Genomic DNA, 19017 nt, shown 5'->3' with positions numbered 1-19017 from the left:
ATGAAGATGATAATAATAATAATAATAATAATAATAATAATAATAATAATAATAATAGAAGCATAGAATCCAAGAGTTTGGAGAGACCCCTAAGGGCCATCCAGCCCAACCCTTTCTACTATGCAGCAGGACACAATCCAAGCATTCACAACACATGGACAACGTATACCATACAATACTACACAGGGACATAGACCCCCTCTATCGTCACCACTTTCACAGTACACAAACAACCAAATGCATACTAAACATAAAGACAACCATACAACAGACATTCAATACCACCACTACCTCAACAAGTTCTCACCAACACCACCAGACAACGCCACAGCAAAGCGTGGCCAGGCACAGCTAGTATATATATAAATGTAATGTGCATAATTCCCATGGAGTAAACAAGAAAACCACTGGACCAAATCACACCAAATTAGGCCACAAAAGACATCCAATCAATCTGCATGCAGCAGCGTGTCAGCAAAAATGGCTAGGTGTGTCAATGCTGACACGCGTGTCATAGGTTGGCCATCACTGCTCTACAGTGAATAAGGGAAAGCGTGCAGTTGGAACAGGGAGATAATTCCTTACAAACCAACTTACCGATTTAGAGCTTGTTGACACCAAGCTGTTGAGGGTGCTAAAGCCAATCTTGATGTTGAACCTTCTCTTCTGTTCTGCTGAAATATGCTTCATCCTGCGATTCTGTGCCTGTGGAAAATAAATAGCAGGCTCGTTTTAACACTTTCTTCATTTCTACCTCACATTCAGCATCAGTAAGGTGATGGGGCTGAACGGTTATGTCATGGCAAATGACAAGAGAGGGGAGATCCAAGAACTGGCCTGGTGCTTGAGACAGCAAAGGGACAGGCCTTAAAAAAACAGACCTTAAAGACCACCACCTGAGGATCAGTTGTGGTTTTCCCTGAGCAGTTGTTCTGTGGGGACTGAGGGCTTGGGCTCTGTTCCGAAGTACACGGAGAGGCTTGTCCCGAAGGTTGACAGTCTCGACCTTTGGGAATAAAAGAGAAAAAACAATAAATTCAAGAGGGAACAAGTAAAAGGGCAAGCAGGCGATGGATTTCATATTCTGGTCTTCAAAATGTGTTTTATTAGTTTTTTCTGATCTAAGGTTCCTCAGAGGAATATAATAATAATAATAATAATAATAATAATAATAATAATAATAATAATAATATACATCACACAGTCCTAGACGCTTGGGAAGTGTTTGACTTGTGATTTTGTGATATGAAATCCAGCATGTCTATCTTGTTTGCTGTGTCATAATAAAATAATAATAATAATAATAATAATAATAATAATACATCACACAGTCCTAGACACTTGGGAAGTGTTCGACTTGTGATTTTGTGATATGAAATCCAGCATGTCTATCTTGTTTGCTGTGTCATAATAAAATAATAATAATAACAATAATAATAATACATCACACAGTCCTAGACACTTGGGAAGTGTTCAACTTGTGATTTTGTGATATGAAATCCAGCATATCTATCTTGTTTGCTGTGTCATAATAAAATAAAATAATAATAATAATACATCACACAGTCCTAGACACTTGGGAAGTGTTCAACTTGTGATTTTGTGATATGAAATCCAGCATGTCTAACTTGTTTGCTGTGTCATAATAAAATAAAATAATAATAATAATACTAATAATAATACATCACACAGTCCTAGACACTTGGGAAGTGTTCAACTTGTGATTTTGTGATATGAAATCCAGCATGTCTATCTTGTTTGCTGTGTCATAATAAAATAAAATAATAATAATAATAATAATAATAATAATAATAATAATACATCACACAGTCCTAGACACTTGGGAAGTGTTCAACTTGTGATTTTGTGATATGAAATCCAGCATATCTATCTTGTTTGCTGTGTCATAATAAAATAAAATAAAATAATAATAATAATACATCACACAGTCCTAGACACTTGGGAAGTGTTCGACTTGTGATTTTGTGATATGAAATCCAGCATATCTATCTTGTTTGCTGTGTCATAATAAAATAATAATAATAATAACAACTTTATTTTTATACCCCGCAGGGACTGGGGGCGGCTAACATGGGGCCAAGCCCAAATTTCCATAATAAACAAATTAAAAAACACATACACAATAAAAACATCATTAACATTTAACAATTACACAAGTCACGGCAACAGTTAACAGCAATATAACCGTAAGTAAAACCGCCAAATAAGAACAAGATAATAAAAGGCTGGGCAGTGGTGCAAAGTGCATGAATTAAAATAAAGGTACAGTAGAGTCTCATTTATCCAACATAAACGGGCCGGAAGAATGTTGGATAAGCAAAAATGTTGAATAAGGAGGGATTAAGGAAAAGCCTATTAAACATCAAATTATGTTATGATTTTACAAATTAAGCACCAAAAACATCATGCTTTACAACAAATTGGCAGAAAAAGTAGTCCAAAACACGGTAACGTTACGTAGTAATTACTGTATGAATTTAGCACCAAACATCGCAATACAGTAGAGTCTGTAATTATAAATTTTATATATATATATATATATATATATATATATATATATATATATGGATGACTATGTATTTTGTGGCCAAATTTAATGTGATTTGGTCCAGTGGTTTTATTGTTTACTCTATGGGAATTATGCACATTACACACACACACACACACACACACATATATATATTCTATTATTATTCTATTATTATTGTAGTATATTATTATATTATTACTATTATATTATTGTTATATTATTCATTATTCATGACTACATTGAAACTACAATAGAGAGAAATCAGCGTGGAAACTGCAAGAGGTACCATAGATTGTTGTACATGGAAATAATGGTAGTAAATAGTTTCTGATTTATTAAATACAGTTATATATTACAATTATATATTTTTGTTATTTAAACTATATAATATTGTGAAATTATGGTTTTTTTCTCGAAGCGACACACCACCCAAGTCATGTTAGGTTTTTTTGGTGAATTTTGACACACCAAGTGCAAAAGCTTGCCCATCATTGGTTTAAGAGAAAACCTTTTAAAAATGAGGGATTTTAACACATTTTACTCATTTAATGTCTCAGAAGGTAACCACATTACAAGGAGAACCCAGGGCTAACAACAAGGACTGGAAAACAGGACCAGGAGGACTTTGCATGTCCTCTGAGCCTTTGCAAAGATCAATGTCTGAATCTTAAGAGTTGGATGAGACTGCCAGAGCCATCTAGTCCAACCCCATGCCAACTCAAGCACTGCACAATGATACGGATATGCACAATGATACGTTCCAGCTGAAGCAGCCTAGCACTGTCTTGGCTTTTTGCGCTGCTGCATGACACTGTGGAATCATGTTTAGGATTAGGACCCTTCCTAGGATTGTTAAGGCCAGGGGTCCCCAAACTTTCTAAACAGGGGGCCAGTTCACGATCCTTCAGACTGTTGGAGGGCCAGACTATACTTGGCCACCTAGCAATAATAATAATTAATAATAATAAAAAGAGGGTTGGAAGAGACCCTTTGGGCCATTGAGTCCAATCCCCTTCTGCCTTTGTGCACCGAAAACACAAGCAAAGCACCCCTGACAGATGGCCACCCAGCCTCAATGTTAATAATAATAATACAGGATTTTGGAACACAAATACTCCTGACCTCACAATTGTGTTAAAAAACAAAGTATGGATTGTCAATGTTGCAATCCCAGGCGACAGCAGGATTGAGGAGAAACAACTGGAAAAGCTGACATGATATGAGGATTTAAAGATCGAATTACAAAGACGCTGCCACAAGCCGGTCAAGGTGGTCCCAGTGGTGATCGGCACACTGGGTGCAGTGCCTAAAGACCTTGGCCTGCACTTAAACACAATCAGTGCTGACAAAATCATCACCTGTCAGGTGCAAAAGGCCACCTTACTGGGATCTGCATGCATTATTTGCCGATACATTACACAGTCCTAGACACTTGGGAAGTGTCCGATGTGTGATCCAATTTAACAGCCAGCAGAGTGTCTCCTGTGGACTCATCTTGTTGTGTTTCGAATAATAATAATAATAATAATAATAATCATCATCGACGTGTGATCCAATACAACAGCCAGCAGAGTGTCTCCTGTGGACTCATCTTGTTGTGTTTCGAATAATAATAATAATAATAATAATAATAATAATAATCGGTGTGTGATCCAATACAACAGCCAGCAGAGTGTCTCCTGTGGACTCATCTTGTTGTTTCTAATAATAATAATAATAATAATAATAATAATAATAATAATAATAATAATAATAATCGGTGTGTGATCCAATACAACAGCCAGCAGAGTGTCTGCTGTGGACTCATCTTGTTGTGTTTCGAATAATAATAATAATAATAATAATAATAATAATAATAATAATCGACGTGTGATCCAATACAACAGCCAGCAGAGTGTCTGCTGTGGACTCATCTTGTTGTGTTTCGAATAATAATAATAATAATAATAATAATAATAATAATCGACGTGTGATCCAATACAACAGCCAGCAGAGTGTCTGCTGTGGACTCATCTTGTTGTGTTTCGAATAATAATAATAATAATAATAATAATAATAATAATAATAATAATCGATGTGTGATCCAATACAACAGCCAGCAGAGTGTCTGCTGTGGACTCATCTTGTTGTGTTTCGAATAATAATAATAATAATAATAATAATAATAATAATAATAATCGATGTGTGATCCAATACAACAGCCAGCAGAGTGTCTGCTGTGGACTCAACTTGTTGTGTTTCGAATAATAATAATAATAATAATAATAATAATAATGGTTGTAAGAGAAGAAGAGACCATTGGGTCATTTAGCCCAACCCCCTTCTGCCCTTGTGCCATGGGGGCCAGATAAATGGCTTCGATGGGCCGCATCCGTCCCCCGGGCCTTAGTTTGGGGACCCCTGGTCCCAACACAAACTTCCAGGAGCTACACTTGGTCCACTTACTAGGCGAGGGCACCTGGCAGCAGGTTTGGTGGGGAGGGGGCTGTTCGCCTTTCACCAGGCCTTCCTGGATTGCACTGGGAGAAAAAAGATGCGGAATGGCCGCGGAGACCGCCTGGGGACTCGGAGGCGCCTGGCCGGGGCTGAGCAGAATACCGCTGTGGAATTCTGTGGCTCGAGGCACCTGAAAGAAAAAGGCACGACGAAGTCTTGCACGATAGTCCCAGCCGCCTGCCTCTGCCCTCCCCTCGAGAGATGCCGGGCTTCTTACTCTGGGCATGACCACACCGGGCTGAGACATTCCGGGGGCCAAAACACCTTCTCTTTTCATAGCTGCAGGAGATACAATCACCGCTCGGGATGGTCCCTGAAAGGCTGCTGAAAAACAGAGCAGAAGGTGGAACCAGGAGAGGAAAGGGAACCAGAGGAGGGGGACCGAAGGAGAACGTACCCAGAAAGGGCACAAATGCTGTCAAACAAGGCTTGTGCTGGGTTGTTGTATGTCTTTCGGGCTGTGTGGCCATGTTCCAGAAGTATTCTCTCCTGACGTTTCACCCACATCTATGGCAGGCATGCTCAGAGGTTGTGAGGGATGGATAAACTAGGCAATGTACAGTAGAGTCTCACTTATCCAACATAAACGGGCCGGCAGAACGTTGGATAAGCGAATATGTTGGATAATGAGGAATTAAGGATAACCCTATTAAACATCAAATTAAGTTATGATTTTACAAATGAAGCACCAAAACATCATGTTAGACAACAAATTTGTCAGAAAAAGTAGTTCAGTACACAGTAATGCTATATAGTAATTACTGTATTTATGAATTTAGCACCAAAATATCACGATATATTGAAAGCATTGACTACAAAAATGCGTTGGATAATCCAGAACGTTGGATAAGCAAGTGTTGGATAAGTGAGACTCTACTGTATTTATTTATTTATTACATTTATATCCCGCCCTTCTGTTACACCTCAGCGGAGGTGGATACATGCTGTTGTTTTGGACTTCAGGAGAGAAGTATGACTTATGGACTTCCATGAGTACAACGCTACCTAAAAACTATGGACAATTGATTAAGAATGATATCTTGTGTACTCAATACACACAGAGAACTACATTCTATCTATAACTGAACTTTAATAAGAAATGTGCCTGTATGGTGAATTAATACAAGATGATTGTAAGTAAACAAGATATGTTATTTTTCAAAGAAGACTTTGGTTTTTTTTTTTATCTCAGAGTGCATATTTTAAATTAAGAGGTTTCAAGGGAGTGCATATCTTTGGGCAACTTCATGAAACAACTATCCTCTGCTAACCAAATATATTTTGTAGTGGTCTGTCTTTGTCCTTAGCAGTTCAAAGACATGGTTCTTCAGTTTAACAGCTGAGTTATATGTGTGCCATTACATGAATGCTTGTGACTATCACTTGTTCAAAGGGTTGACTTCTAACAAGGTCATGCTTTTCTTGACTAGTGGTTTTCAAAAGGTGGTTCATGGAGATTGACATTTGACAAACAGATATGACATAATTTTTCCTTTTCAATAAAGTTATGATTGCCATTTATTTCCAAATGGATATGTGCTCAGTTATTTCCAATACCTTTCCCTCTAGTTGGTGCCACAGAGACTACTTCAAACATTGATCAGGTCCAAGAAATTGTACAATGGTACAATTAATTCCATGTGTCCAAGGAGGCTTTAAACAGTAGTATACTCCTTTCCCATCCCCATCCTGAATGCATATAAAGCAGTGAAATATTTAGTTAGACCCCTGTGATAAGAGAAATGCCTCTTAAAGATAGCTGCAGAAGAACAACATGGCTTGAGTGCGAGCTAATGTGGATCCTGGGATACTTAGATGTAACCTATTATTTATTTATTTATTTACTTGCTGCATTTATATACTGCCCTTCTCACCCCGAAGGGGACTCAGAGCGTATTACAAATTAAATTTAAATACAATATTATATTATTAGCATAGTACAATACTGTTAATAAATTACTATATTGTACTGTATCAATATATTGTAATATTACATGTAAAATATAATATATAATTAATATTATTATATTGTATTATTAGTATTATATTGTATTACAATATATTATGAATATTATAGGTATATACAATATGTTATAATTATTATATATTATTGTAAATTATATTGTATATATGTATATATATGTATGTATATGTATATATATATATATTACCATTTGCGCCAAAAGTGCCAAATTTGAAGAGATCCTGCGGAGTGTTTATAGATGCAAATTTGGCGGTTATTATGTCCAGCACAAGCATAACGCTTGGTCAAAATGTCAAGTCCGTATCTTCGTTTGCATGGAAATTATTGCAGTCTGAATACTGATGAAAATTTGTCATGACACATTTTGATGGACACTTGGAGTCAACTTATTTGATTGGATTTTGCACCCGTAATGTTAAAATTAATTTCATCGGCATCAGCAGAAAAAAACTGTACAGGATTTCAGTTTCTGAGCCATTCTTATACACTTAGTTTCAATTTTATTAGAGCCCCACAATGACATTTTGTTAAATGACTGACTATCCTTCAGATAAGGGCGTCTAGATCAGCAACTATTGCAGTCAGAGACCTCACATTTTGGCGGAACTTAATTTAATATCTAATTTAATATTTAATTAATAATCTAATTTAATATTTAATTTAATAACTGGTGCTACAGCTAAAATTTGAACAAAATTGGAGAACATGATGGTGGGAAGGTTTAGACCACTTGGCATGGAATGACCCCTAACTTTCTTATATAGAAATGTAGTTCTTTCAAATAGTTTCTGAAACTTTTAAAGATTGACTTTTTCATATGTGGTGGACGTGAGACAAAACAGTGGAATTTTTGAAAATGATACACAAAGAAAGTCAAAAAATATTGGGTGTCAAATATGTAATGCGACCTGAAATATATTTACTGGGAATATACGAAGAGGAACTCATTTTAGATGTAAACAAAGAAAAATTACTTATTTACTTAGTGACAAGCAGCCAGAATGGTTTTCGCAAAGGAATGGAAAACAGACAGCTTACCAACTAAAAAGTCATGGCTAAATAAAGTCATGGAAATTAAGTTAACTTTTTTGCTAAAGAGGAATAATGTTAAAGGTCTAAAAATGGACACAATTTGAAAAGTATATTAAAGAGTCCTACCAAGTTTAAGATTTTGAACTAAAATTGCCAGATTTAATAAAAGGGAAAGATGGATTATAATTAATAGACTTAATACTTACCCAAGGAAAAGTAGAATAAGTGAGACTCTACTGTATCTATATTATTTTTTATTATTATTTTTCCTTTCTCTCTCTAAACACTCATTCTTTCTTTTATTATTCCCACTTTTCTTTTTTTTATAAACACCTTTATTCCCACACTTTCGCTGTATATATCACTTGAAAATAAAAATATATTAAAAAAATAAACTTTTAAAATGCTTTTTTTTTCCTCTTTTTGAAATGACCCAACACCCCATCACTACCTCTGTACAGGAGACAAATGTACAATCCCGAGCCCACCAAAACGGGATGCCCGGACGGACCACTCACCTGGGGCAATGAAGGCATTTTTCAACACCAAGGAGACAGTCTCTAGCTTTGGGGCAGGCACTATCTTTTGCGGCTTCTTGGGCCTCATCCTGGAGCCCGCGACGGGGAGGGCGAAGTTTGTGTGCGGCTGTAGAAGAGGTTGTTGTTGCGGGACCGCAGCCTGAAGGGTCAGGTTGCAAGGCACTCCTCCCGGCTGTTGCGTTGCCACGAGGCCGGCCTGGCTGTGGCTGAAGGTGGTGGCCGGGACATTCCGCGTCAGGGTGGCCGAGGCCGTGTGGGTGATCACAGAAGACTTGCAGAGCCCAAACTTGGGGGGCTCCGAAGGAGCAAAGATGGGCGTCTGGGAGGTCAAGCCAGCATTCAGAGGCAGTTGGGACGGCAGAGAAGGAACACCCGGCTGCAGGAGCGGCACGAGATCCGGAAAAGGAGGCAGGAACGGAGGTTGGTTGCTCAGCGAAGGGGTGGAGCTGAAACCGGGCGGCTCTAGGAAGGAGTCCCCACTCCTCAGGTTGAGGCACTGGTCGACACCAATGTCCACCACACCAGGAATGATGGGAGCAGGCACTGGGGTGGCAATGAGCCCTTCGCTGAGGTTGACCGGGGGAAGAGGGCTGGACAAAGAGCCCGGAGAGAGGTCCGAAGTCTGAAAAGGAATTGGGACATGCAAACATCAAGGAGGAACCTTTCCCCACATGTGGTGGATGTTGTGACTCAGCAGCAGCAGAGCCAGACTGAAGATGAGGAAGGGGATTCTGGGTTTCAGATGCAGGAGCCAGATGATGGGACGCTTTCATGATCTCCAATCTGTGACATCTCTGGTTGGCTGACAAAGAACAGATGCCAGCCATAAAACCTCAACGACCCTCTGGTATGTGAGGGCCACTATATATGTGGGCCAAAGAGAAGGTTCTGGTATTCGGTACAATAAAATCTGTTGGAATCTACCAGCGTGTCTTGGTGCTCTTTCCTTTGGAAGATTGACCCACGGCACAACTGGGAGAAGAGAACCCAACACATGCAGGATGAATTTCAGGATGATGGCATGGGGATGGGAATTATACAGGCTGGTTCAGAAGAGCAAGAGACACAGCTTGTGGATGAACTCTTGAACCAGCCTGTCATAGATAACAACCAGGGAGACATTCCCATGGGAACTAATGAGCTGGATTCGTCTCAGGCCCCTGTTCAGGTACAAGATAATGATTTAGTTGGCCTTAAGGAAGTGCCATTGCTATCTAGAGCAGATCGTTTGCAATGGAAAGGAATGCCTCTACCTCGCCGCAGCCTGAGATTAGCAGGATAGCGGGAGGCCTCTGAAGGAAAGAGAAATGCATTTTTGGGTTGCTTTTAAAACTGTGTGTTGAGAGACATATCTTTGTCAAAGCAAACTCTCGCTTCATCAGAGTGGATGTCTATGTTTTCCTGCCTTAGAGATTCTCTTGTTCCTGGATCTTTGTAACCTATGGACCTTTGTTCTTTTGGGAAATGGACTCTTGTTTTTGCCTATAGACTATTGGATTTACTGACTCTTGTTTTTGCCTATAGACTATTGGATTTACTGACTCTTGTTTTTGCCTATAGACTATTGGATTTACTGACTCTTGTTTTTGCCTATAGACTATTGGATTTACTGACTCTTGTTTTGCCTATGGACTATTGGATTTACTGACTTGTTTTTGCCTATAGACTATTGGATTTACTGACTCTTGTTTTGCCTATGGACTATTGGATTTACTGACTCTTGTTTTTGCCTATAGACTATTGGATTTACTGACTCTTGTTTTTGCCTATAGACTATTGGATTTACTGACTCTTGTTTTGCCTATGGACTATTGGATTTACTGACTCTTGTTTTTGCCTATAGACTATTGGATTTACTGACTCTTGTTTTGCCTATGGACTATTGGATTTACTGATTCTTGTTTTGCCTATGGACTATTGGATTTACTGACTCTTTTACAACTACTTTGGGAACTTTGATATGCTTTGATATATATTTGCTTTCACTCAGATTACAAAAGACTATCTTCTGTGTGTGATTTGGTGTCAACAGCAAGGTGAACTATTCTGAGGTGCGACAGTGGACTTGTAAAATAAAAGGGCTGGGTTGTGGCGGAGCTGGCTAGTAACCAGCTGCAATAAATCACTACTGACCGAGAGGTCATGAGTTCGAAGCCCGGGTCTGGTTAAGCCCCCAAACATTAAATAGCCCAGCTTGCTGTTTACCTAAGCAGCCCGAAAGAGAGTTGCATCTGTCAAGTAGGAAATTTAGGTATGCTTTATGCGGGAGGCTAATTTAACTAATTTAAGGTAAAGGTAAAGGTTTCCCCTGACGTCAAGTCCAGTCATGTTCGACTCTGGGGGTTGGAGCTCATCTTCATTTCTAAGCTGAAGAGCCGGCGTTGTCCGTAGACATCTCCAAGGTCAGGTGGCCGGCATGACTGCATGGAACACCGTTACCTTCCCGCCAGAGCGGTACCTATTGATCTACAATAATCTATTGATCTATTCTTCCCCATATGAGCTGCCTCAAGTCCCTCTGGGGAGATGAGGCAGGATACAAAAATAAAGTTGTTGTTGCCGTTGTTGTTATTATTATTATTATTATCATGAAATGATTATTTTATTTATTTTTTTATTTGCTACATTTATATGCCGCCCTTCTCACCCCGAAAGGGACTCAGAGCGGCTTACAAATTAAATTTACATACAATATTATATTATTAGCATAGTACAATACTGGCAATAAATTACTATATTGTACTATATCAATATATTGTAATATTATTAGTAATATTACATGTAAAATATAATATATAATTAATATTATATTGTATTATTAGTATTATATCGTATTATAATATAATATTATGAATATTATATATATATTTAATATGTTACAATTATTACATATTATTGTAAATTATATTGTATATATCTAAAATTATAGTGTGTGTGTGTGTGTGTGTGTGTATATATATATATATATATATAAATTACCATTTAGAAGGTTATAAAAATAATAGATTGGACTCCAATAAGAAATGAAACAAAAAAAAATTGATAATAGAAACCAATTGAAAATAATTAGAAAGGAAATTGTAGACCACAGTGGTGAAAAATATATATATATATATATATATATATATATATAGAGAGAGAGAGAGAGAGAGAGAGAGAGAGAGAGAGAGAGAGAGAGAGAGAGAGAGGACCTGCTCTGCCAACTGAAATTTCTGGATCACGTCTTTACTATCTTCCTTTAATGATGTGTTTTAATGCACATATATTAGGGTATGTTTTTTATTAATGTGATATGTTTTACCTGTGGTGTGTCCCACTTCGAGCCATGAGGAGAAGCAGCTAACAGATAAAGTGGTTGCGGTTGTTGCTGTTATTGTTCTCCCTTATTCTTACCTGCGAAGAATGAGTACAGGCATCCGCCATGGCAGAACTGGCAGTAGGAGTCATGGCACTGAAGCAGTTAATGGTACGATTTGACATGAAAAGTTCTAAAAAAAAAGACAAAGGAAATACCATATATACTCGAGTATAAGCCGACCCAAATATAAGCCGAGGCACCTAATTTTACCACAAAAAACTGTGAAAACTTATTGACTCGAGTATAAGCCAAGGGCAGGAAATGCAACATCTACCGGTCAATTTCAAAAATAAAAACAAAAACAGATAACAATAAAATAAAACTAATTGAAAACTAATTGTTTTTGAATATTGACATAAAACTGTAATTTAAGGTAAGACTATCCAATTCGGATTAAATATCATTTTAACCTCAATTGACAGACATAGTCTTTTAAACTTGAACATGCCTATCTGTATTTTATAATGCGTTTTATGAATGTCCGATGTAAGTTAATTTTTTAACTGATTTATAGTGTATTGTACAATTTTTATATATGCGTTTTATTGTAAGCCGCCCTGAGTCCCCTGTTGGGTGAGAAGGGCGGGATATAAATATTGTAATAAATAATAAATAAATAATAAACCTTCTTCAATGTAAATACGATTACGTATCCATCCAATAATAACAAATACACTAAAAGAATAAATGTAATAATAATAATAGAATAAAATAATAAATGTAATAATAAAGACAATAATAGAGAAAAAGAATAAATGTAATAGTAACAATAATAATAGAGTAAAATAATAAATGTAATAATAATAATACATAGAGTAAAATAATAACAATAATAATAGAGAAAAAATAATAGATTACGTATATACTCGAATATAAGCCGATCCAAATATAAGCCAACCAGGACCCTCACTCGAGTATAAGCCAAGCAGGGCTTTTTCAGCCCTAAAAAAGGACTGAAAAACTCAGCTTGTAGTAATAGTAACAATAATAATAGAGTAAAATAATAAATGTAATAATAATAATAATACATAGAGTAAAATAATAACAATTATAGAGAAAAAATAATAAATTACGTATATACTCGAATATAAGCCGATCCGAATATAAGCCAACCAGGAACCTCACTCGAGTATAAGCCAAGCAGGGCTTTTTCAGCCCTAAAAAAGGACTGAAAAACTCAGCTTATACTTGAGTATATATGGTATATATACTCTCACTGATTTGATAGCTTTGTTTTTGCTAAAATATACTTTTAAAAGGTGGGAAGCTTTTTCGACACACAAGGAAACTAAAAGCAGAAAGAACAGGAGCTTTTGGCACGCAAACTAAATAAGAACTAAAATAAGGGATGTGCTACTTTTACAAATGCCTCAAACTTGGACAAATACCAGAGTCAAAAGTGATAGAGCAGCTGAGTGGCTTAACAGATGTCATTCTAAACATTCTTACTGAACCTTTCCAAAGGTGCTAACATTACAGCATTCAAGCCAAAATAAGTATGATGATATAGGGATCTCTAGGCCAAAGAAAGGCCTATTTCTCCCTATGTAAAGGACTCAAAAAAATGACTTCCTGATGTCATTGCACTTTCAATTGCCACTGAGTAATCTGGGAAGCAAACAATATATCTGAACAGGAGTGAAATGTCATACTGTGGCACACAGCTGCGTAAATGCTATCCGCAGAAATTGAGGCTGGCAAATGGGATGTATTGTTTCAGTAAAAATTCTTACCTTGAAAAAGTTCAAAGGTATCCATACAGTTGGGCTGGAGAGGAGTCAGTCCTGGCTGAATCATGTCAGCATTGCCTAGGTGTGCTAGAAAAGTTCAGAGACAGAAATGAGAAATTTTGATGCCTCGAGACCAAATAAGTCTCTCCCCCACCCCCACCAGAACAGAAAACTCTTGTAGATGTGGCAAACAAGAAGAAAGGGGCTCATATAACAGTCTAAAGATGGTACAATTTAGTCTCCAAGGGATACATTTTAAGAGTAGTTGCTCCAAGCCTTTTGCACCACATGGAAACAAAAGATCCTATGTTAGTCAAAAGTCTTTAAACAATTTATTGAGGTGTTGTCGATGGATTTCGTAGCCGAAATCACTGGGTTGCTGTGAGTTTTCCAGGCTATATGACCATGTTCCAGAAGCATTCTCTCCTGACCTTTCGCCTGCATCTATGGCAGGCATCCTCAGAGACTGTGAGGTCTGTTGGAAACTAGGCAAGATGGCTTTGGAACGTTCAGGGATGGAGAAACATAAACATGGCCATACAGCCTGGAAAACTCACAGCAACCAAATTTATTGAGGCCTGAGGAAAATTTTTATTTTTTTCAACTGCATATGCCTTATGGCAATGATGGGCAACCTTTTGCACTTGGTGTCTCAAAATTCACCAAAAAACCTAGCATGACTTGGGTGGTGTGTCACTTCGAGAAAAAAAACACCCATAATTTCACAATATATATAGTTTAAATAACAAAAATATATAATTGTAATATATAACTGGCCCGGGGCTGTGGCGCAGACGGGAGAGCAAACCAGCAAACCAGCTGCAATTAGCTGCAATCAATCACTCTGACCAGGAGGTCATGAGTTCGAGGCCCGCTCGGAGCTATGTTGTTTGTCTTTGTCCTGTGTTAAAAAGGCATTGAATGTTTGCCTATACGTGTAATGCGATCTGCCCTGAGTCCCCTTCGGGGTGAGAAGAGCAGAATATAAATGCTGTAAATAAATAAATAAATAAATAAATAAAATAACTGTATTTAATAAATCAAAAACTATTTACTACCATTATTTCCATGTACAACAATCTATGGTACCTCTTGCAATTTCCACGCTGATTTCTCTCTATTGTAGTTTCAATGTAGTCATGAATAATGAATAATATAATAATAATATAATAGTAATAATATAATAACATGCTACAATAATAATAGAATGATAATGTGTGTGTGTGTGTGTTTATATATATATATCGTTGTCGTCTCACTCGTTCAGCTGTTTGACTCTTCGTGACCTCATGGATCAGTCATGATCCATTTATAAATATATAAATATATGTATTTATATATATATAAATGTAATGTGCATAATTGCCGTGGAGTAAACAACAAAACCACTGGACCAAATCACACCAAATTTGGCCACAAAAGGCATTAGTCATCCAATCAATCTGCATGCGGCAGCGTGTCAGCAAAAATGGCTAGGCGTGTCAGTGCTCACACGCATGTCATAGGTTGGCCATCACTGCCTTATGGCAACGTAAGACTCTCAGTTGTGATTCCTGAGAAAAGGTGGAATGTTGAATGTGTTTAGCAACCAATTCCAATTTTCAATTTGGAGTTCTCCCTGTAGAAAACCTTTCAAGAAATAGCATTCTCCCATCAAGGGTTTTCATGAATCATATTTGTTAGGTTTTTAAAACCCCTGAAGATACAAGAACAGTCTGACTGACTATTCGTCCTCCAGTTTCAGATGTGTCTGGGAGATACAAGCCACAAGGAGAGGTGGGTAAGAAATTAAATAATAATAATAATAATAATAATAATTAAATTTCTTACCCACCTCTCCTTGTGGCTTGTATCTCCCAGACACATCTGAAATTATTATTATTAGATGCATGGCGGTGACCAAATGTTCCAAGGCAGGGAGCCATAGCCCTTTCAAAACATGCTCACTTAGTGGTAGTGGTCAAGATGAAGCAGAAATACGAGGGTTATCCAGAAAGTAGATTACATTTTGGAATTAAAAATGAACAAAGTATAGGACAATGATGGGCAACCTTTTGCGCTTGGTGTGTCAAAATTCACCAAAAAACCTAGCATGACTTGGGTGGTGTGTCACTTCGAGAAAAAACCCCCCATAATTTCGCAATATGTATAGTTTAAAGAACAAAAATATATAATTGTAATATATAACTGTATTTAATAAATCAAAAACTATTTACTACCATTATTTCCATGTACAACAATCAATGGTACCTCTTGTAAGTTTCCACGCTGATTTCTCTCTATTCTAGTTTCAATGTAGTCATGAATAATGAATAATATAACAATAATATAATAGTAATAATATGATAATATACTACAATAATAATAGAATAATAATTATAATGTAATGTGCATAATTCCCATGGAGTAAACAACAAAAACCCTGGACCAAATCACACCAAATTTAGCCACAAAAGACATAGTCATCCAATCAATCTGCATGCGGCAGCTTGTCAGCAAAAATGGCTAGGCGTGTCAGTGCTGACACGCGTGTCATAGGTTGGCCATCACTGGTATAGGAGAAAACATTTACCATATGCACACTCCAATACCACTTCTCAACATAGTCCCCATTCAAATCTAGGCACATCATAGCGATGAATGAGCTTGGCAATTCCTTCCCCACAAAACTCTGCCACTTGCGTCCTCAACCACTTGTTTCCAACAATGGGGGTGTGGCCGGCAATGCAGCGTTTTGGTGACGCTGCACAGCTGCGGGAAGGGGTGACCGTTTGGTTGAGGATGCAAGCGGCAGAGTTTTGTGGGGAAGGAGTTGCAAAACTCATTCATCGCTATGGTAAGTGCTTAGATTTGAATGGCGACTATGTTGAGAAGTGGTATTTGGGTGTGGCTTTCAATTGCATATGGTAAATATTTTCTCCTATACAGTAGAGTTCCGGTTATTCGACATAAACGGGCGGGCCGAATGTCGAATAACTGGATCTGACGGATAATAGGGAGGCCCTATTATCCAGCAAGCCAGTTGAAGGAAGTGTCCCGTGCACGTTGCTAGGTAGATAGCAAGCTACCTAGCAACGTGCAGGAGCGCTTCTGCTCCGCCTCTTGGCAGGTGCCCATGTGCATTGCTAGGTAGATAACAAGCTACCTAACAACGCTCAGGGGTGCTTCCTAAGCCAAGTGCTCACCGCTCCGCCCCTTGGGAAGCGCCCGTGCGCGTTGCTAGGTAGCTTGCTATCTACCTAGCAACGCGCACCAGCGCCTCCCAAGGGGCAGAGCAGCGAGCACTCGGCTTAGCGAAGCGCCTGTGCGCGTTGCTAGGTAGCTTGCTATCTACCTAGCAACGCGCATGGGCGCTTCACTGCTCGCCGCCCTGCCTCTTGGGAGGTGCCTGTGCGCGTTGCTAGGTAGATAGCAAGCTACCTAGCAACGTGCATGAGCACCTCCCAAGGGGACTGGGGCGTCGGATAATACGGAGTGTCAGTTAACCGGAAGTCGGTTAACCGGAACTCTACTGTACTTCGTTCATTTTTAATTCCAAAACGTAATCTACTTTCTGGATAACTCTCGTAAAAGAGGGAAGTTCATCTGCTTTTTTAAAATGGAAGGCACAAAACGCAGCAAACCTGATCTTTAGAAATAAGTTCTCTACACAGGACACAAACAAGATTTTACCTATAATTATTTTATTTTTATACCTATCTCTCTGGGACTTGGCCAGACTGGCTGGTGAGAAGACAACGTGGAGAAGAGGGTGTCCGGCAACTCCGACATGAGCATGTCGGTGCTAAAAAGGGAGTCCAGTTCCATTGGGACCGGGGTCTCCCTGCCATAGCTCTCATTCTGCCAGAGCAGCATATCATCATCCTGCAGAAGAGGGAAAAAATAAACATTAAATGAGAGGGCCAGCAGCTGCACACAGCTAGCAATGAGTCCATAAGGCACAAAGTGTTACAATTCCTCCACATCTGAGAGAACAGTTATTGGCTAACTTTGCCCGTTGTACTATGCCACCCTTAGCATCTGAATTTTTTTTTTAGCTTTTAACCTTTGAGAAACTTTTTGTTCTTATCAATACTTGATTTTTTAAAATGTCAATGTTGGGACTTTTCCCTAAACAAATAAAACCAAGGAAAACTCAACACCTACCCGGACCAAGCTGGAAAGGTCTTCATCTTTGTGCTTCTGCAACTGGAAAAGGAAAAATAAAATATTCTAGAACAATCATCCCCAATGGCTTTCCAACATATTACAGATGTTGTTTCACAACTTCACAATTGTTGACCAGCCTTCCTGACCCTGGAGATGGAGATAAACTTTGTGTCCAATGAACATCAAGAAGGCAAGATGTTCAGGGCCCCAAACTCCCTTTTTATGAGGAATGTTTACTGAATCAAAGGATTCTGAAATCTTATTGAGCCACAGTTTTATGAGTAACATGAAAATACGCAAATGGGAAAACATTTATTTATTTACTGCAGTTATACCCTCCCCCTCTCTCAATCCGAAGGCTTACAAGTTATATTTACATACAATATATCATATTATTACCATAGCACAATATTTATTTATTTATTTAATACATTTCTATCCTGCTCTTCTGCAAGAACAGCTGCACGTAAGCATACCCTTTTCTTGAAGTACGTTCTCCACTTGTGATACTCTCGGATCACAATTTCTATACGTCGTTTCCAATATTTCCCTTCTGTCGCAATAGCCTAAAACAAATTATACAAATTGAGGGACATGATTGAAACAAAAGGGATCGAGAGCTCGCACTCGGTCTCCACAAAGCTCTCATTCATACTTGCATACACATTCACACACAGTATAATAAAAGAAGCAAAGAAACACAGGAAGCATTAAGGAAAATGGAAGCTTCTGTCTGATCTACCTCAGGACGACGGTGCTCATCTACCTCCACAGAGCCGTCCAAGGGAGTCACAAAATGGCACACAGGGTTCTTCCGCTTCTCCAGATCTACAAGAGAATTGACAGCACTCTTAGGGCATGACCAGACCCCGTCCTGGGTCTACTACTACTACTACTACTACTAATAATAATAATAATAATAATGATGATCCTTGCAGCCCAGGAGCAAGCCATCAGAACAAATGCAATTAAGGCCAAGATCGAAAAATCAGCTGATGACCCAAAATGCAGACTGTGCAAGGAAGCTGACGAAACCATGGATCATATCCTCAGCTGCTGTAAGAAAATCGCACAGACAGACTACAAACAGAGGCACAACTCTGTGGCACAAATGATTCATTGGAACTTATGCCTCAAGTACCACCTCCCAGCAGTAAAGAGCTGGTGGGATCACAAAC

The 19017-nt window shown here is 38.3% G+C and overlaps 1 protein-coding gene across 7 annotated transcripts in view; it reads right to left on the bottom strand.

Moving 5' to 3' along the window:
• mlxip (MLX interacting protein) overlaps positions 1 to 19017 on the bottom strand; it is a 65698-nt gene that overhangs the window by 14945 nt on the left and 31736 nt on the right. For 4 of the 7 annotated variants that reach the window (XM_062958682.1, XM_062958681.1, XM_062958683.1 and 1 more), the window contains exons 3-13: positions 18582 to 18667; positions 18316 to 18405; positions 17837 to 17878; positions 17386 to 17554; positions 13694 to 13777; positions 11996 to 12090; positions 8582 to 9224; positions 5265 to 5371; positions 4997 to 5177; positions 882 to 1006; positions 598 to 705 (exon numbers count right to left, since the gene is read on the bottom strand). In XM_062958682.1, coding sequence (XP_062814752.1) covers positions 598 to 705; positions 882 to 1006; positions 4997 to 5177; positions 5265 to 5371; positions 8582 to 9224; positions 11996 to 12090; positions 13694 to 13777; positions 17386 to 17554; positions 17837 to 17878; positions 18316 to 18405; positions 18582 to 18667 — 1730 coding nt within the window. The remainder of the gene's footprint in view (positions 1 to 597; positions 706 to 881; positions 1007 to 4996; positions 5178 to 5264; positions 5372 to 8581; positions 9225 to 11995; positions 12091 to 13693; positions 13778 to 17385; positions 17555 to 17836; positions 17879 to 18315; positions 18406 to 18581; positions 18668 to 19017) is intronic. The other 3 variants (XM_062958685.1, XM_062958684.1, XM_062958686.1) reach the window with 3 other exon arrangements.

This window comes from Anolis carolinensis, chromosome X (assembly GCF_035594765.1).
Source record: "Anolis carolinensis isolate JA03-04 chromosome X, rAnoCar3.1.pri, whole genome shotgun sequence".
Lineage (NCBI taxonomy): Eukaryota > Metazoa > Chordata > Lepidosauria > Squamata > Dactyloidae > Anolis > Anolis carolinensis.
The sequence above is the reverse complement of the archived record's forward strand: the minus strand, read 5'-3'. Positions and strand labels throughout refer to the sequence as shown.